General features: G+C 40.6%; 2 protein-coding genes across 3 annotated transcripts in view; both read left to right on the top strand.

Annotated features, from left to right (window-relative positions):
* Window positions 1-6,046: 6,046 nt before the first annotated feature.
* bcas2 (BCAS2 pre-mRNA processing factor) lies at window positions 6,047-9,779 on the top strand. Its single transcript, XM_048982739.1, has 7 exons — window positions 6,047-6,197; window positions 6,515-6,607; window positions 7,952-8,022; window positions 8,250-8,411; window positions 8,688-8,738; window positions 8,847-8,927; window positions 9,125-9,779. The coding sequence occupies exons 1-7, from the start codon at window positions 6,105-6,107 to the stop codon at window positions 9,249-9,251; spliced, it is 678 nt and encodes a 225-aa protein (XP_048838696.1). The 5' UTR covers window positions 6,047-6,104; the 3' UTR covers window positions 9,252-9,779.
* Window positions 9,780-12,126: 2,347 nt separating this feature from the next.
* trim33 (tripartite motif containing 33) overlaps window positions 12,127-14,699 on the top strand; it is a 48,312-nt gene continuing 45,739 nt past the window's right edge. Inside the window, exon 1 of one of the 2 annotated variants that reach the window (XM_048982720.1) lies at window positions 12,127-12,739. In XM_048982720.1, coding sequence (XP_048838677.1) covers window positions 12,169-12,739 — 571 coding nt within the window. In that variant the 5' untranslated portion in view covers window positions 12,127-12,168. The remainder of the gene's footprint in view (window positions 12,740-14,699) is intronic. The other variant, XM_048982719.1, reaches the window with a different exon arrangement.

Raw genomic sequence — 14,699 nt, 5'->3', positions numbered from 1 at the left:
GTTACCATTCCCAACAACTTACAGTCATGAGCTTGGGATTTCAACAGTTGTTGAACTGAATTGAAAAAGAAAATAAATCGATCGGACATTAAACCTGACATGAGAAGTTGCCAACTGGATCTAGATATTGCTTCTGTATTTGTTCACCATGCTTTACGTTAACTATATATTTCTTTTTTAAATTTCAACATTACTTTTAGTACATTGAGGTTATGAGCGATGACACTATGAGGTTTGTGTCAAAATGATTGATGAGCATCAGGTGTTGGGGGGCCGGGGACGGGGTCAGTTGGTGGTCAGGATATAAAGTGGCATTCTGACAACGGCCTATCACGTCACACATTCCAGTCCCAAAAACAAAATGGCACCAAAAAGAGTGGAGGTGTCAAGGCCTTTTCCAGATTAGATCCTTCCCACTCCCACTGCACAGAGTGCACTCTTTGTAATCACACTCACAGCTCAATGGAGTTCCCTTCATTAATACAGCAGCAGGCTTTGGGACAAACTTCCCTTTCTCCGGCGGAAACAGAAACTCTTGTCACTGTCATTACCATGGTTTCCTATCAAAATATTTTAGGAGTGGCAATTGTTGCCATGATCCAAGAGCTATTGGAAAATGAGAGGAGAAGATTGGTTGTTTTTTATTCTGATGTTTATTATATTTAATTTCCCACACTACAATCAACTGAACATGACTATTGTTTTCTGAATGAAACAATGGTATATTTGATCTGAAATGCAATGTAAACTTTAAGTTCTTAGTGTCTATAACAATATTAATTGCACATATACCACCTGCTGATTTATTTGTGAGGCTGCACTCCACATCGCTGCCACGCCCCCAGTCTTCCTCTTTATTATTAACAGATTATGTCTCAGTGTATTTCCAGTTTCGGTGATTGCTGGTCCCATCTATGTAACTGGTCTAGCCAGTGTCCTCTGTGCACGGGATTGTTGCTATGAGCTTCTATTGATCGTTCTTGATCCAAACAAAAACAAACATGCTTTATTTTCCATTTGCATACGTACAGAAACATTGAAATGCTTCTCTTGCTTTGAGCAATCTGAGAATTATGTCTCTGTGTTTGCATTAAATGAATAACATTGCTGTTACGACAGCCTAGTCTGTTTAATGCTACATATAATCTTAAAAATACTATTAAGTATTTCTTTCAGTTTACTTATATGTATTTTCAGTCATTATGATTTTCAGTAAAATATAAAATAATTCCATCTTGCATCCAGAATAGGTTCCAGACTCCCTGCAATCCTTGTATAATGTATAGGACAAGCGGGTACATAAAGGATGGATGGATGGGTAGATGTGTTATTGCCATATGACAGATGTTTGAAGAAGTGCAAACCTGGCCAATACAATGATAATAAAAATATTGATATAATAATTTACATTTATGTATTAGAGAAGCACACTTGTAATTGAAATATTACTGGTTCAAATCCTTGACCAGTGAGGTACCCTGAGCAATGTACTGCAGAATGAACAGTCTCGTTTCAACCATTTCTGCCTATGTAGGACATAACCTACAGTGTACTGTGGTGGGTTTTTGCTACAGCAGGTTTAAATCACTATAAGTAAAAAAAGATTGACATTGGTAAATTTGATGACTTGTGATTTGACAGCAAATGATGGAAAGACTTGGACTCGACTTGGACTTGAGGGCAAATGACTTGATTTAGACTTGCAATGTTTTGACTTGAGACTTGACTCGGACTCACCAAAGAGTGACTTGTTCCCATTCCTGGTCTTTAGACAGTTGAATATCACGTTCAAAGACCAGTACAAATGCTGGGATTGTTACACAGCTAATCTGAACATGTTTTTTTTTGCCTTTAAGCTGTTTTTGTTTGGTGTGGTGAAGCAAAACCTTCATTTTGTTTTGTTTTAGAGAGCAAGTAGCATACTGCCCAACTGAGGGGGGAGAATGGTCATCGGCTTATTGGGGCTAAACAATCGGCCAGTATAGGCGGAAGGTAAAGGAACAATAGCCCATTTGTAATGTCTGCATTTTACCAATTTATACTTAAATTTACATTTAAAGTAGCCCTCATCCTATGCAAAGCATGTAATAGTAAATCAACCAGTAGATGGGGCAATACACCTTTTTTGTTCTGTTTTGACTGTCACCTTCTTTCCAACCCAAAATAGGGTATTCAAGCATAGCACCAGTAAAAGGTTTGGACACACTTACCCATGGAAAGGTTTATTTGTACTAATTTCTGAATTTTAGAATAATTATAATGACATCAAAACTATAAACAACAAAACTATAACATACGGAATTATGCACTGACCAAAAAATGATTAAACATTATTTTTGATTGGGGAGGCAGCTCCTTGGGTTGGGACTCAGATGGTTGCTGGTTCAAATCCCTGGGTGGGCAGAGTAATCCCACCATTGGGCCCTTGATAAAGGCCCTTAATCCCAATTTCTCCAGGCACTGGGTGACCCTACTGTCTCCTCTGCACCAGTTTCATGAGGTGGCCTCCTGGGATGCTTTTCCAGCTGTCCTAAAGGAGTTCCTACATATATGCTGAGCTCTCATTGGCTACTTTTCCTTCACTATCTGGTCAAACTCCTCCAAAACCATCTCTGTTGTGTTTAGATCAGATAGCCAGGTCATGTGATGTGATACTCATTCACTCTCATTTCTATGCATCTTGCCGTGTCCAGTCCTTTGGTGGTGTGATTTCTGGGGCATGCTATGTGATCTTTTCCTGTCTTCCTAAATTTGCACCCCTGCATTAACACAATGTGTTTCTCTTTTATCTTGTCTCCTTTCTGTGACTAGGATAATTCTGGAGAAAATGGGCCTGCTGGGGAAGGTGAGTCCCCAGCAGGCAAAAAGAGATGGGAGAATAAAAAAAAATCTAAGTATGTACATGTGATTTAAAATTGAAATTATAGCAGTTTTAATTGTGACAGTTAATAAAGGTACTTATGCTGAAAACGGTTTCCCCTGCCTTAGGACTGCAAACATCCAGGGTTAGGAGAGATAGTGAGTGGGAAACCCCTTGTGGCATCACCACACTCCCCCCTGCCCCCCCCTCCACCCTCATCCTAATTGCTTCCATCCCTGAGACACACCAGGGTAAATTTCAGCAATGGATGACTAGGTGGAGGAGGACAGCCAGCCGGCACCAGCTAAGAGAAAGAGAGAGAGAGGGAATAAAATAATATAAAATATAATAAATCCTAAATGTGTGTTCTTTTGTGCAGCTGAGCAGGGGGTCCCTGGTGGTGCTATATTTACCTCTTAAGATGTAGCAGGTAGAAGTATAAAGTTGCATAAAATGGATATACTCAAGTAAAGTACAAGTACCTCGAATACCATATAAGTACCTTGAATACCATATAAACTACAATAGGTAGCAGTTGCTAACTAGGAAATGTTAACATTACACAGCATAACCAGCCTTTTTTCTGGCCATGGTAGTTTCTCAGCCTGAGGCACCAGCACTGGCAGTGACACATCAAAATAAAGAAACATATAAATAAAATCACAATTTCTAGCTCCATTTTTTAAGTCCTTAAAAGCCTTTCTTGACTGTCAGGTATAATGGGTGTGTCCCAGAGAGATGACAAGAGCAGCACTTTGTGAGGTAAATGCAAGGCCGGTAACTGCTGGCGACACAAAAAGGAAATTATCTGTAGACCACACCATCCAATTTCACAGTGCTTTTGGTTTGACCTTCAAAGGATGCAGTCATAAAGGCAAAGTAGACCACGCCTCTTGAAGGATGCAGCCTCTGAATAGGGGGACAGACAATAACCACAACTACAGCAACTATTCTTCTTCTACATTTTCTTTGTTGACCTCTGCTCTATGAAAGTCAGTACTGCCCCCTACTGGAAATACTTAGTCAATTTCCTTGCGCATATGCAGCTGACACATACGGACGCGTATCATCCACCAGACAACCGGATGATGAAATTTACATCTTGAACCATAACGGCATGCAGAAAAGTGAAACATTAAGTGGTCTTAGGGCACAATTTCGGTCTGTCACTTCCGCAACAACAGCCACACTCCCCTCTCCCGATCCAGCTTGCCTGAGCTTTAACACTTTCCATTCATTTATGTTTCGTTAATTACCCCAAACTTATAACTCGGTCAATTCCCCCTACTCACCACAACGAATTTTCTTAGTGAGCATTTACTGAGTACTTGAGTGTCTCCCTGTTCTTTTCCAAGTGTTTGCATTTGCTTACATATTCTCTCATCTGCATACAATTCCCGATCCCTGCGTGATCCTTGGTCTCTCTCAGTGTGAGTGTGTCTCTCCACTTTCTCATATCTGTACAAGTACCTGCCTTTATTTGCACCATCAGAACTGATCTATTGGCTTTTAGACCTCGGCTTCTACGTCTGACCACATCTCCCGTCTTTCGCTTCTAACTTTTGTCCGCTCCTCTGTTGGGCCTCCAATCCCCAAGAACCTGGCATTGCAAGGGGGGCTGCTGGAGATTTTGGGCACCATGAATGTATATCGTATTGGACCCCCCAATACAAACCAATCCATTTATGCTGCATATATCTTAGTGTCTCTATCACTCAGGGTCCCTCTCTTTACGATGCCCCTGGATAGTGCTGGTAACAGTCAGTCATAACGGCAAAGCAAGAACTCAAAAACCTTTCCACGTCACTTAAATTAGCAGTTTGGGACATTTTGGTTTCCCAAAAAATTTCACTAACACTGGAAAGAGAGTACATAATAAGACCATGAAAAAAGACCATTTGTTGGCTCTGTTAGACTGAACTCAGGGGGCATGCTGAACCTGAAAAATATGAACAATAATATCCGTCAATTACTTATTCTGTATAACAGAAAGAGAATTGAAGACTAAATATGCTAAAGATGGGGACTTTATTGAATAAGGGCACAGGCAGATAGAGCTTCAACAAACTGGAGTCAATGTAAGGGTCACTGGCCCAAGAGAGTCGAGAGCCGGGGAGATCAATCCTGCGAGCACACGAGACACTGGAGGTGAGTACACAGGGGGAATCCGAGGGAAGTGGAGGTCAGGATGGGCTGGAACTATGCAGGCTGGAAAAGAGACAGCAAGCCTAAAGGCAGCAGAGAACGGCTCAGTAAGTCTCATAGCAAACAATACCTCACACTGAGTGCAAGGGTGAGCAGGTTTAAACATCACATGGGACAGGTATGTTGAATTAATTGCCCTGATTGTGCTGCATTTGCACGAGGGACATGACATTCTGCACAAATGTACAATTAATTGAAACATTACACTGATGTGTTTTTGTTTAACTTGTTAAATTCATTTCGATAACAGCTAAATAACAATACCTCAACGTTAACTTTGAGAGGGCTAGAATTACCCTGTGAGGCAGTGCTTATACATCGGGGTTGTAAAAAAAAAGGTCTTGAATAAGTCATTTAATAAACTGTGAACCATGAATCCAGTCACCATATGAAACATCAGAATCAGATGTGAAGGATCAGAAAATGACCTGAAACACTTCTTTGCAAAAAGCTTCACTGATACCATTTTCCCCGATGATTTCATACTTTCTCTAGTCCAGCTCAGTTACGTAAATGGCTTTAATGATCCACTTACTTTGTTTCTTCATATTACACATATAATATTTGTAGAATGTATTAACAAGAATATCACCTGTGCCTGGTACAGAGTAGAAAACATGTCAGGGGCTAGAATTATCCCTACCACAGCTTAAGTTAAGTATATTGTCTAGTTATTGTTTAATTGTTACTATGACGTAATATATTGCTTATTAAATATTTAAATACAACGCTCTGGGGCCGAGGGAGATGATGTTTCATCCTGGATGTATATTAATCGACTGACAGTAAAATAAAATCTCTTGAATAACAATGTTCATTAACAGTATTTGAATTTATGCTCCCATTTGTTCTACATTATGTAATTTTGATAATGATCAAGACTCATCCATCCATCTATTTGCCCAACCTCTTTAATATTTTGAGATAGAGACACCGCAGGTTAACCTGTCCGTAGGGGATACATTACTAGAGTTCTTACGGTAGTGACGTTCAAACATCGCGCGACCGCAGATGATTTGGTTCCGTCTGAAGAGCAAAAATGGCGGGGACGACATCTGTAGCTGGTGAAGTATTCGTGGATGCCTTGCCGTATTTTGATCAGGGATATGATGCTGCTGGTGTTAGGGAAGCGGTGAGTATAATGTTTTAAAGATAGTGTCAAGGGGATACAGTAAAAGTATGAGTTTGTAAAAAAAAAAAGGCTTGAAGCAGTTCTAACATACGCTAAGAACAAAGCATGTTTGTTGAAACGAATTTAACTTCGCATTGCCGAACCGCACTGATCCCTAACAAACAATTTACCATTTTTAAATGTTTATTTCGCTCCCTATGTTTTTTAATAACAATCATGACCAGTTAAAGAACGAAGAACCCAGTAATGTTACATCCGTAGTGTCTATTTGTGTGTGTTGGAAATGTCAAGTGAAATGCTGCTCTTTTTAAATCCAGGCTGCAGCTTTAGTGGAAGAGGAGACGCGCAGATACCGACCAACGAAGAACTACTTGAGTTACTTGCCAACGCCTGACTTGACTGCTTTTGAGGTCTTTATAATAATGTTTCACAGTCTATGAATCTATGAATGAATGTTACATGGCGTGTCTCTAGACATTCACGGTACTTTACAATAAACTAATGGGGAGCCACTTCGACCACCAAAACTGTGCATCACCCACCTGGATGATGCGACAGCAGTCATCCTGTGCCAATGCGCTCACCACACAGTAACTAAGGTGGTGAAGAGGCAGGAGAAACTTAGATGTAGGAGATAATTAGGAGGTCAGATTTGAAAGGGCCACTGTGGGCAATTTAGCCAGGGCATCAGGGTATCACCCACCGTCTTTCAAAAGATGCCCAGGGATGTTTTATGACCTCAGAGAGTGAAGACCTCGGTTTTACGTCTCATCCGAGGGATGGCAGCATTTCTATGGCACAGTGTCCCCATCACTGCATTGGGGCATTGGGATCAGGATAGACTAACCTGACACTAAGGGTGCTTTTCCACCACACCAGGTACTTTACAGTACTTTTGGTACTTCAAGAAAGGTGTTTACATTAACTGCCGTCAAAACTGGTGCCAGGACATTACTACATGAGGCGGGGTATTTTCTACTGAATTAAAAAAATGTAGTATATTATCGGGCTGGATGATGTGCTGTATTAATATCAACATCGTATGTTATGCACATGCGATTAGCAAATCCCTAGTCAGATTAAAAATCAAGCCATTGCTTGGCTTCAGTTCTGTACAGCCATTATAGTGCAGGGACTTTGTTTCGCTGTAATATTTTCACTGTCATAGGAGAAATTTAGCAAGTTTTACAATTTTAATGATTGTTCCTTTATTTGCTTTATAAATATTCCAGTATTTATTTAAACAAAAATCACGTTGTGATACTGTGAAGCTTTGCGGTATCATGCTGTCCTAGAATATTATACAAAATAGTTTCTTGTGATGCCATTCTGTTTTATCTCTTCATCCACCCATCCATTGTTATTATCCATTTGCATAACCAAACGACAAAGAAAGCGTTTCAAGTACCACCCCAAAGTACTAAAAAAGTTGGGTTGGCTGTTTAGATACTGGAACTTTTGTTACTGGTACATGACTGGAAGTTGTTAAAAAAGGGGGAAAAAAGTGATTTTTGTTTGATAGGTAAGAAATGGGCCCTTGAACTTGCCTAGGTGTAATAATAATAATAATAATAAAGTAGTTTACTTTACTTTATTATGTATGGTAGCATAAATAAGGATCAAAAACCCCCAGTCTTGTAAATTGGTAATAAACAAGGCCTTATGTTGTGCTGTGCTATTTTAAATATACTGCTGCTGCTTACTGAGCAAATTAATAGCGACAAAGTAACCATGGATGTCTAATATATCTCCAGACAGAGATCATGCGGAATGAGTTCGAGAGGCTTGCTTCCAGGCAGCCACTGGAGCTGTTGAGTATGAAGAGGTACCTTTGCTTGACGTTTTTGAGGTCTTGTATTTCGGTGCTTGGAACCGATATGAGATGCACACATTGTTTATCTGCTTGTTTTCCTAGCAGTTATGGGATTGATCTTCACTTCCCAATACTGGGTCTTCTGCAAGGGGTTATGCAATAATTATTTTCCATCTCTTTCTTAGAAGGGACTATTGAATGTTTGTATTTGGGTTTTTTTTTAATGCATCTCTCCATAGGTATGAGCTCCCTGCCCCGACATCCGGCCAGAAGAATGACATTGCTGCCTGGCAGGAGTGTGTGAACAACTCCATGGCCCAGTTAGAGCACCAAGCCGTACGCATTGAGAACCTGGAGCTGATGGCCCACTATGGCACCAATGGCTGGAAGGCTTACAATGAGTGAGGCTGTCTGGATGGGAGAGGGATGGGGGCGTGTGGGGTGGGGGTGGGCTGGAGACCTTGGTACAGGGCCAGTCTTCTATTGGTCATTCATTGTATTATTCTGTCCTCCTTAATTTGTGGTGAAAATGTGTTGCAAGAAATTGGATTTCGCGTTTACTAAAAAAAATGTGATAAGCTTATCAATGTTACCTGAGCAAAATGTGATTCACATGATAATGTTTGAAAGGTTGTGATATGTGCTCCTGTGTTTGAATCTGTGTTGTGTGTTAACAGCAATTTGGCCTCCATGATTGAACAAGCACAGAAGGAGCTTCAGAAATTTAGGTTGGTTTTGCTTATGCATGCTACATGTGGAATATATTCAGGAATACAGTAGGGTAGAAAGATTGTGGGATGGTTTGGTTTTAAAGTGTTTTTTACCCTTCTCTTCAGAAAGCAGATTCAAGACCTTAACTGGTTGCGGAAGAATGACCAGTTAGCTGGAGGTGCAAAGCTGAGAGAGCTGGAGTCCAAGTATGTACTGTTTATTATTGTTGTTATTGCTGTAATTTATTATTGTTCCAATTCGGCATGTTGGCACAACTGATTTAGTTAGTATGCTTGTTGTAGATGAATTGCAGTGTTAGTGGAAGGACAGACTAGAATTAGAATTTAGAATTGTGTGTAGGTGTGCTGGTGTGGTCCCTTTATCTCTTTGTTTGACTACACAGCTGGGTGTCCCTTGTGAGTAAGAACTATGAGATCGAGCGTGCCATCGTCCAGTTGGAGAATGAAGTCGGGCAGCTACGACAGCAGCAGGGGGACGAAAACAAAGAGAACATTCGGCAAGATTTCTAGACTCAATCCTTAGAAAAGTGGAAATGAGATTTAAGATTAGAAATCAGGATCTGGATACCTGGTGATAAGATGCATTTTTTTCTTGATTTTCTGCAATATAGGCTAAGGGTCATGTTCAGTAGAATTATTTGCTTAACGACCTACCTTGGTAACTGCAAACGTAGTGTGTTTGCACTACAGTGGCTGAAGAAGAAAGTGTTCCAGTATCGTCTTAGATCTGCATATGAAGAACCACCTGAAATATTTTCACCAACATACCTGATAAATTAAGCTTTCATTCTTACTTGTGCAAATTACCCTCATAGGTAGAAATGTGGATAAGATAAAATTGCAAAATGCATCTTCTAGGAAGACCTAAAAAGTCTAGCCAGTAATTGTGCATTGACATTTTCTTTCTTTTTTTTTTTTTTTTTTTTACAACAGTATGTGCTGAGTTTGTGGGAAAACATTGAAAAACACTGTAAGTTCTGCAGTTATAGGCAATTTTTAACTCTGTATATAAACAATAAAAACTATTTTGCTTTTTGACCTACTATTTGTTCTTTAGATTCCAAAAATCTTAAAATATTTGACAACACACAAATAGCACACGGCAACCTTTTAAAATTCGCTTTACTTCTCGTAAACTGCCTGCAGCCACGTTGCCTTCAGTAATCCTCCACATTTGGTTGTGTTTGTTCTGAGTGCATGCCTGGCTGAATGGTGGCTGTGTCTAATTTCTCACTTGTTTATTCAGTTACTGATTCTGTTGTTCAACCAGAGTCAACGTTTCAAAATCACGAGTCATGAATCGGACGTCACTACCGAGTAGTTCAGCAATCAGCATTAGTAATGGCTGAAATTACCTTTTTTTTGGGGGGGTGGGGAGGCTCAGTTTGATTTAGTTCACCTAAAAGACTTGTTCTGATTCGTTTAGCAACTCATTCAGTGGCATGTCGGGTTTGAATGAAATAGACCAGATCAAAACACCATTTATTGGCAAGTTGGTCTAGTGAGATTCACAAAATTAGTGATTCTGATTGTACTGAAAGTCTACTAGAGTTATGAGTTAAAAAAGAAACGCTAGTAAATGTGCATATTCCAAGCCCTAGTAAATACCATTTTCTGAGGATTTAGACTCTATTAACCCAATATATTTAGACCCAATATAAATATATATAAAGTCTAAAAAATGTGTGTTCTGCATGTTAATAAACGAAAGATGTGATACATGGTTGTAGCGTGGTGGCATTTTTAATTAAAACATTTTTAGACATTTTCAAATTTGCCAACAAAAAATGTGCTTTTATCACATTAGAGGCTAGCTGTTCATTTACACTGATTATAACATTAAAACCACTGACAGGTGAAGCGAATAACTTTATTTGATTGTGTTACATTAGCACCTGTCAAGATAACAGTCAGTGCTTGAAATTAATGTGCAGTTCTTGTGGGGTGTTTCCAATATGCAGTAGTCAGTACATACCAAAAGTGGTCCAAGGAAGGCCAACTGGTGAACTGGCAACAGGATCATAGACGTTCAAGGCTTATTGATATGTGTGGTAAGGAAAGGCTAGCCCATCTGGACTAATCCCAACAGTGGAGCTATCCTACAAGAAATTTCTGAAAAAGTTGTCAGGAGACAAATTGCACTGCAGTTTGCTGTGTAGTCATAGACTGGTCAGAACACCCATGTTGACCCCTGTCCATTGCCAAAAGCACCTTCAATGGGCATGCAAGCATCAGAACTGGAGCACAGAGCAATGGAAGAAGGTGGCCTGATTTGATGAGTCACGTTTTCTGTTACATCATGTGGAAGGTCAGGTGCACGAGTGTCATTTTCCGGGGGAAGAGGTGGCACCAGGATGCACTATGGAAAGAAGGCATGTTGGTGGAGGCAGTGTGATGCTCTGGGTAATGTTCTGCTGGGAAACCTTGGGTCCTGGCATTCATGTGAATGTTAATTTGATAAGAACCACCAATTTAAACATTGTTGCAGACTAAGTACACCCCTTCATGCCAATGATATTACCCGATAGCGGTGGCCTCATTCAGCAGGATAATCCATCTTGTCACACTGCAAAAAATATTCAACAATAGTTTGAGAAGCATGAAAAACACTTCAAGGTGTTGAGTTGGCCTCCAAATACCCCAGATCTCAATCCGATTGAGCATCTGTGGGACTTGCTGGACAAACCAATCTGATCCATGTTGGCCTCACTTCGCAACTTACAGGACATTAAGGATCTGCTGCTAACGTCTTGGTGACAGATACCACAGATCACCTTCAAAGTCCTTGAGGAGTCCATGCCTCTATGGGGCAGAACTGTTTTGATTGCATGAGGTAGACCAACACAATATTCATCAGGTAGATTTAATGATATGTTTTAATGATCTGTGTATATTTAAAAAGTTAAATAATGCTCAAGTGGTCGTTTTTCATTTTACTTAGACCTGAAGTGTCTTCATATACATTCACCACACTCTGGGATTAATGAAAACAAAAAAGATTTTAATAAACATTTAATTTCAATAAAAGTAAATGAACAAAGTGCAGTAGCATGTGGTGCCCCCTCACCCGATTTTTATCGAGTGGATAGATCAGGTCCAAAAAGTAAAAAATCCAGATCAAGATACTGTTTCAACCAACAAGTTGCGTATAAAGAATCACAGTTCTGGAGGGCTCAACTGTTTGGTTGAAACAAAATCATGGTGTGGATTTTTACTTTATGGACCTGAACGATCCACCACTGCTTTGAATTGAACGTTCGATTCATTTAAACGAACAGTTCGATAGGATGGGTTTTGTAAATTAAACCGAACTTCCCAACACAAGGCGTGATGGTGCCTTTAAGGGAGCCTGGCGTGACGTCGCCACGTCAGTCCCGTCGGGTTTTACTGGTACGTGGAGCGTCAAACGGTTCAAAGAGGAAGGAAGATGGCGGATAACAAAGGCGTAGGGGATATAGAGAGTCCCGCTGCCATGGAGCCAGCGCCGCAGAGAGAAGACAGTGGAGACTCATCGGCGAAAGAGCACGATGCAGTCATAGTTATAGAACCAAATACGAAGGACGAAGAGGATGGACACTCACAGGGGAATACGTCTCAGGTGCCGACACCCACTAGCGCAGGCGGCGGCGACGGTAGCGGCAGCGGGAGCGGCAGCGCAGGGGCAGGAGGGGATGGCAGTAGTAGCAGTAGTCCAACGGGGACCGCTAATGCCGAAACTAATGAGCCCCCGGCTACAGGAGAGACCACCAGTACTGCCGGGATCTCCCCGGCTCCTACTACAGAGATGTCGCCCTCCCCACAAGCTCTAGCAGCACCCCCCAACACTCCAGTAAACCTTCTAGATACGTGTGCTGTCTGTAAACAAAGTCTTCAGAATCGCGACTGTGAACCCAAACTCCTCCCGTGCCTCCACTCCTTCTGCCTTCGATGCATTCCTCAGCCCGAAAGGCAGATCAGCGTGCAAGTGCCCGGACCCCACGGACAGGACACCCACATAGGTAAGTGGTGAGGTCGCGCCGCTTGGATGGTATGGTCGCTGGCCGCTGGCCGCTTCAGCCCCGTTTTGGGGGTGAGGGTCGAAGCTCACCCACCGAATAGCTCGTTTCTTCGAGCATGGTTGGGGGAAAAAAATGGTGACATCGACTGTTGTCCGGTATTAATATAATCGACGATGGAAAATGCTGGATAAGTCTAGTAGCATTTGGTGAGGTTTGCATTGCTAGTAGTTTTAATCACGATCGTTGGATAGTTTAACCAGATACTTCACTGTGGTTTGGGCTAATAGACACGACGGCAGTCTAGCTGTGATCTAACCGTGTACAAGTGGCCGCGACAGTTCCGATTAAATGCATCAGTATAACAGAATCAGTGACCAGTGTCGTGAATTGTCCGTAATGTATTGTGTATGATATTAGTTGCATACTATTTAGCTCTTGTAATCCTACGTATTTGGCATGACCGCATAAATGAAGAGCTGAATGGTATGAAAAATTAGGATGCTTCATTACGGTAACTTGGGGGTTGAAAGGTCCCAGTTTAGTTGCCAGTATTGTACAGACTGTTTGAGCTGCTAGTTGTCTTTAGGTCAGTATTTCAATAAATAGATTTTTGTAAAGTTAGTGTGTGAATGTGCCATACATTTCACCGGCATCCAGTCTAAGGTGAACCCCAGCCTTGTGCCCTGTGTTGACTGGGATTTAAGCCCCAGGCTGCTTTGCAGGGATGAGAAGGACAAGTGGTTGTAAGATGGATGGACTTCTGTAGACTGGCATTGTTATTGGAGTTGTTTAATTTAATTCATATTATTTGAATATTACCCCAGTCATATTATTTTGCTGTGATAACTGTTTTCATCTGGTCAAAATACATAATAACCATGCTTGCAATTTATGAAAATATTCAGTCTCATATAATCTGTAACCCATCGGGCAGAAAATTTCCAGTTATTTATAATGAAAATTCAGTGCTGTAAATTTTTCTTGTTTAAATGGATTAATTTGTGGTCAACAGCAATTACAGGCCGTAAGATTTACGCGAACCATTATGCAGTTGCTGGCAACCCCTGTATTCGTACATACAATGAATACAATGAAGATGATTCTTGGAAAAGTGAACTTTCTTTCCACTGTTTTTGAAACTTATGATACTGCTTTTAGCCTGATACATTGGCTATACCAACAAAGTTTGTTATAAAATTAAAAATGGAGGAAAATGGGTGGTGAAAAGATTTTTTTTTAGGAGGGAACCCTCTTTAGTCTTCTGAATATGATGGGGGGGGGGAATCCTTTTTAGTGTTCTGAATATGATGGGGGGGGAGAGGAATATTGGGTTTTGGGTGGAATATAAAGGCTAATAGTGTACTGCATTACTTCAGCCTGTATCTTAATACTTAAACCGTACATGATGCCTTTTTCCCAGAAATATATTTGCAATTATTTTGAAGTAAAGACAAAAGTTATCAGTTGTCGCTGATTTTAATGTATAGTGTCCCGGTTTTCTCAGTGCCTCTTTTTTTTAAAAATGTAACCTTATGTGTGTATCATGTCAAACTTTAGAATTGATGGTATGGTTCTGCTTTCAGTTATAAGTTCCCATTTGCAGTTTTACATTTAAGAGAAACGCCTCTGAATGTCAGGATGGCTGCAGTGTGCACTGATGTGGATGCTTGTGGTGAATTTTTTAATTATTTTGGAATATTAAAAGAATGACAGAATGCTATTGTGGTGATGTGCCAGGTGAAGAATATGAAGCGAAAATCAGTTGCACTGATTAATGGAAGATGGTCCAGGGATTTTAGTTCTTTACTTTTAGGTGGGAAAATTAACCAGCTGGTTAGTGGCTAAGCTGCACTGGCAAAATTAATTTTAGGCTGTGGAAATGCAACAGAAGCACATTTTACATTTCGTGCCTGATTATGAGATTTTTAGGCCAAGGCTGCAGCTACTCCAGCATGTTGTA

The sequence above is a fragment of the Brienomyrus brachyistius genome, chromosome 18 (genome assembly GCF_023856365.1).
Source record: "Brienomyrus brachyistius isolate T26 chromosome 18, BBRACH_0.4, whole genome shotgun sequence".
NCBI classification, from domain to species: Eukaryota; Metazoa; Chordata; class Actinopteri; order Osteoglossiformes; family Mormyridae; genus Brienomyrus; species Brienomyrus brachyistius.
Note: the sequence above shows the minus strand (reverse complement) of the source record. Positions and strands in the feature narration are given on the sequence as shown.

Excerpts from the sequence above, each read along its gene's own strand:
- bcas2 (XM_048982739.1), top strand. The coding sequence starts at position 6,105 with ATGGCGGGGACGACATCTGTAGCTGGTGAAGTATTCGTGGATGCCTTG. Across the intron at positions 8,412-8,687 it reads GGCTGGAAGGCTTACAATGA|CAATTTGGCCTCCATGATTG; the intron begins GTGAGGCTGTCT and ends GTGTGTTAACAG. Across the intron at positions 8,739-8,846 it reads AAGGAGCTTCAGAAATTTAG|AAAGCAGATTCAAGACCTTA; the intron begins GTTGGTTTTGCT and ends CCTTCTCTTCAG.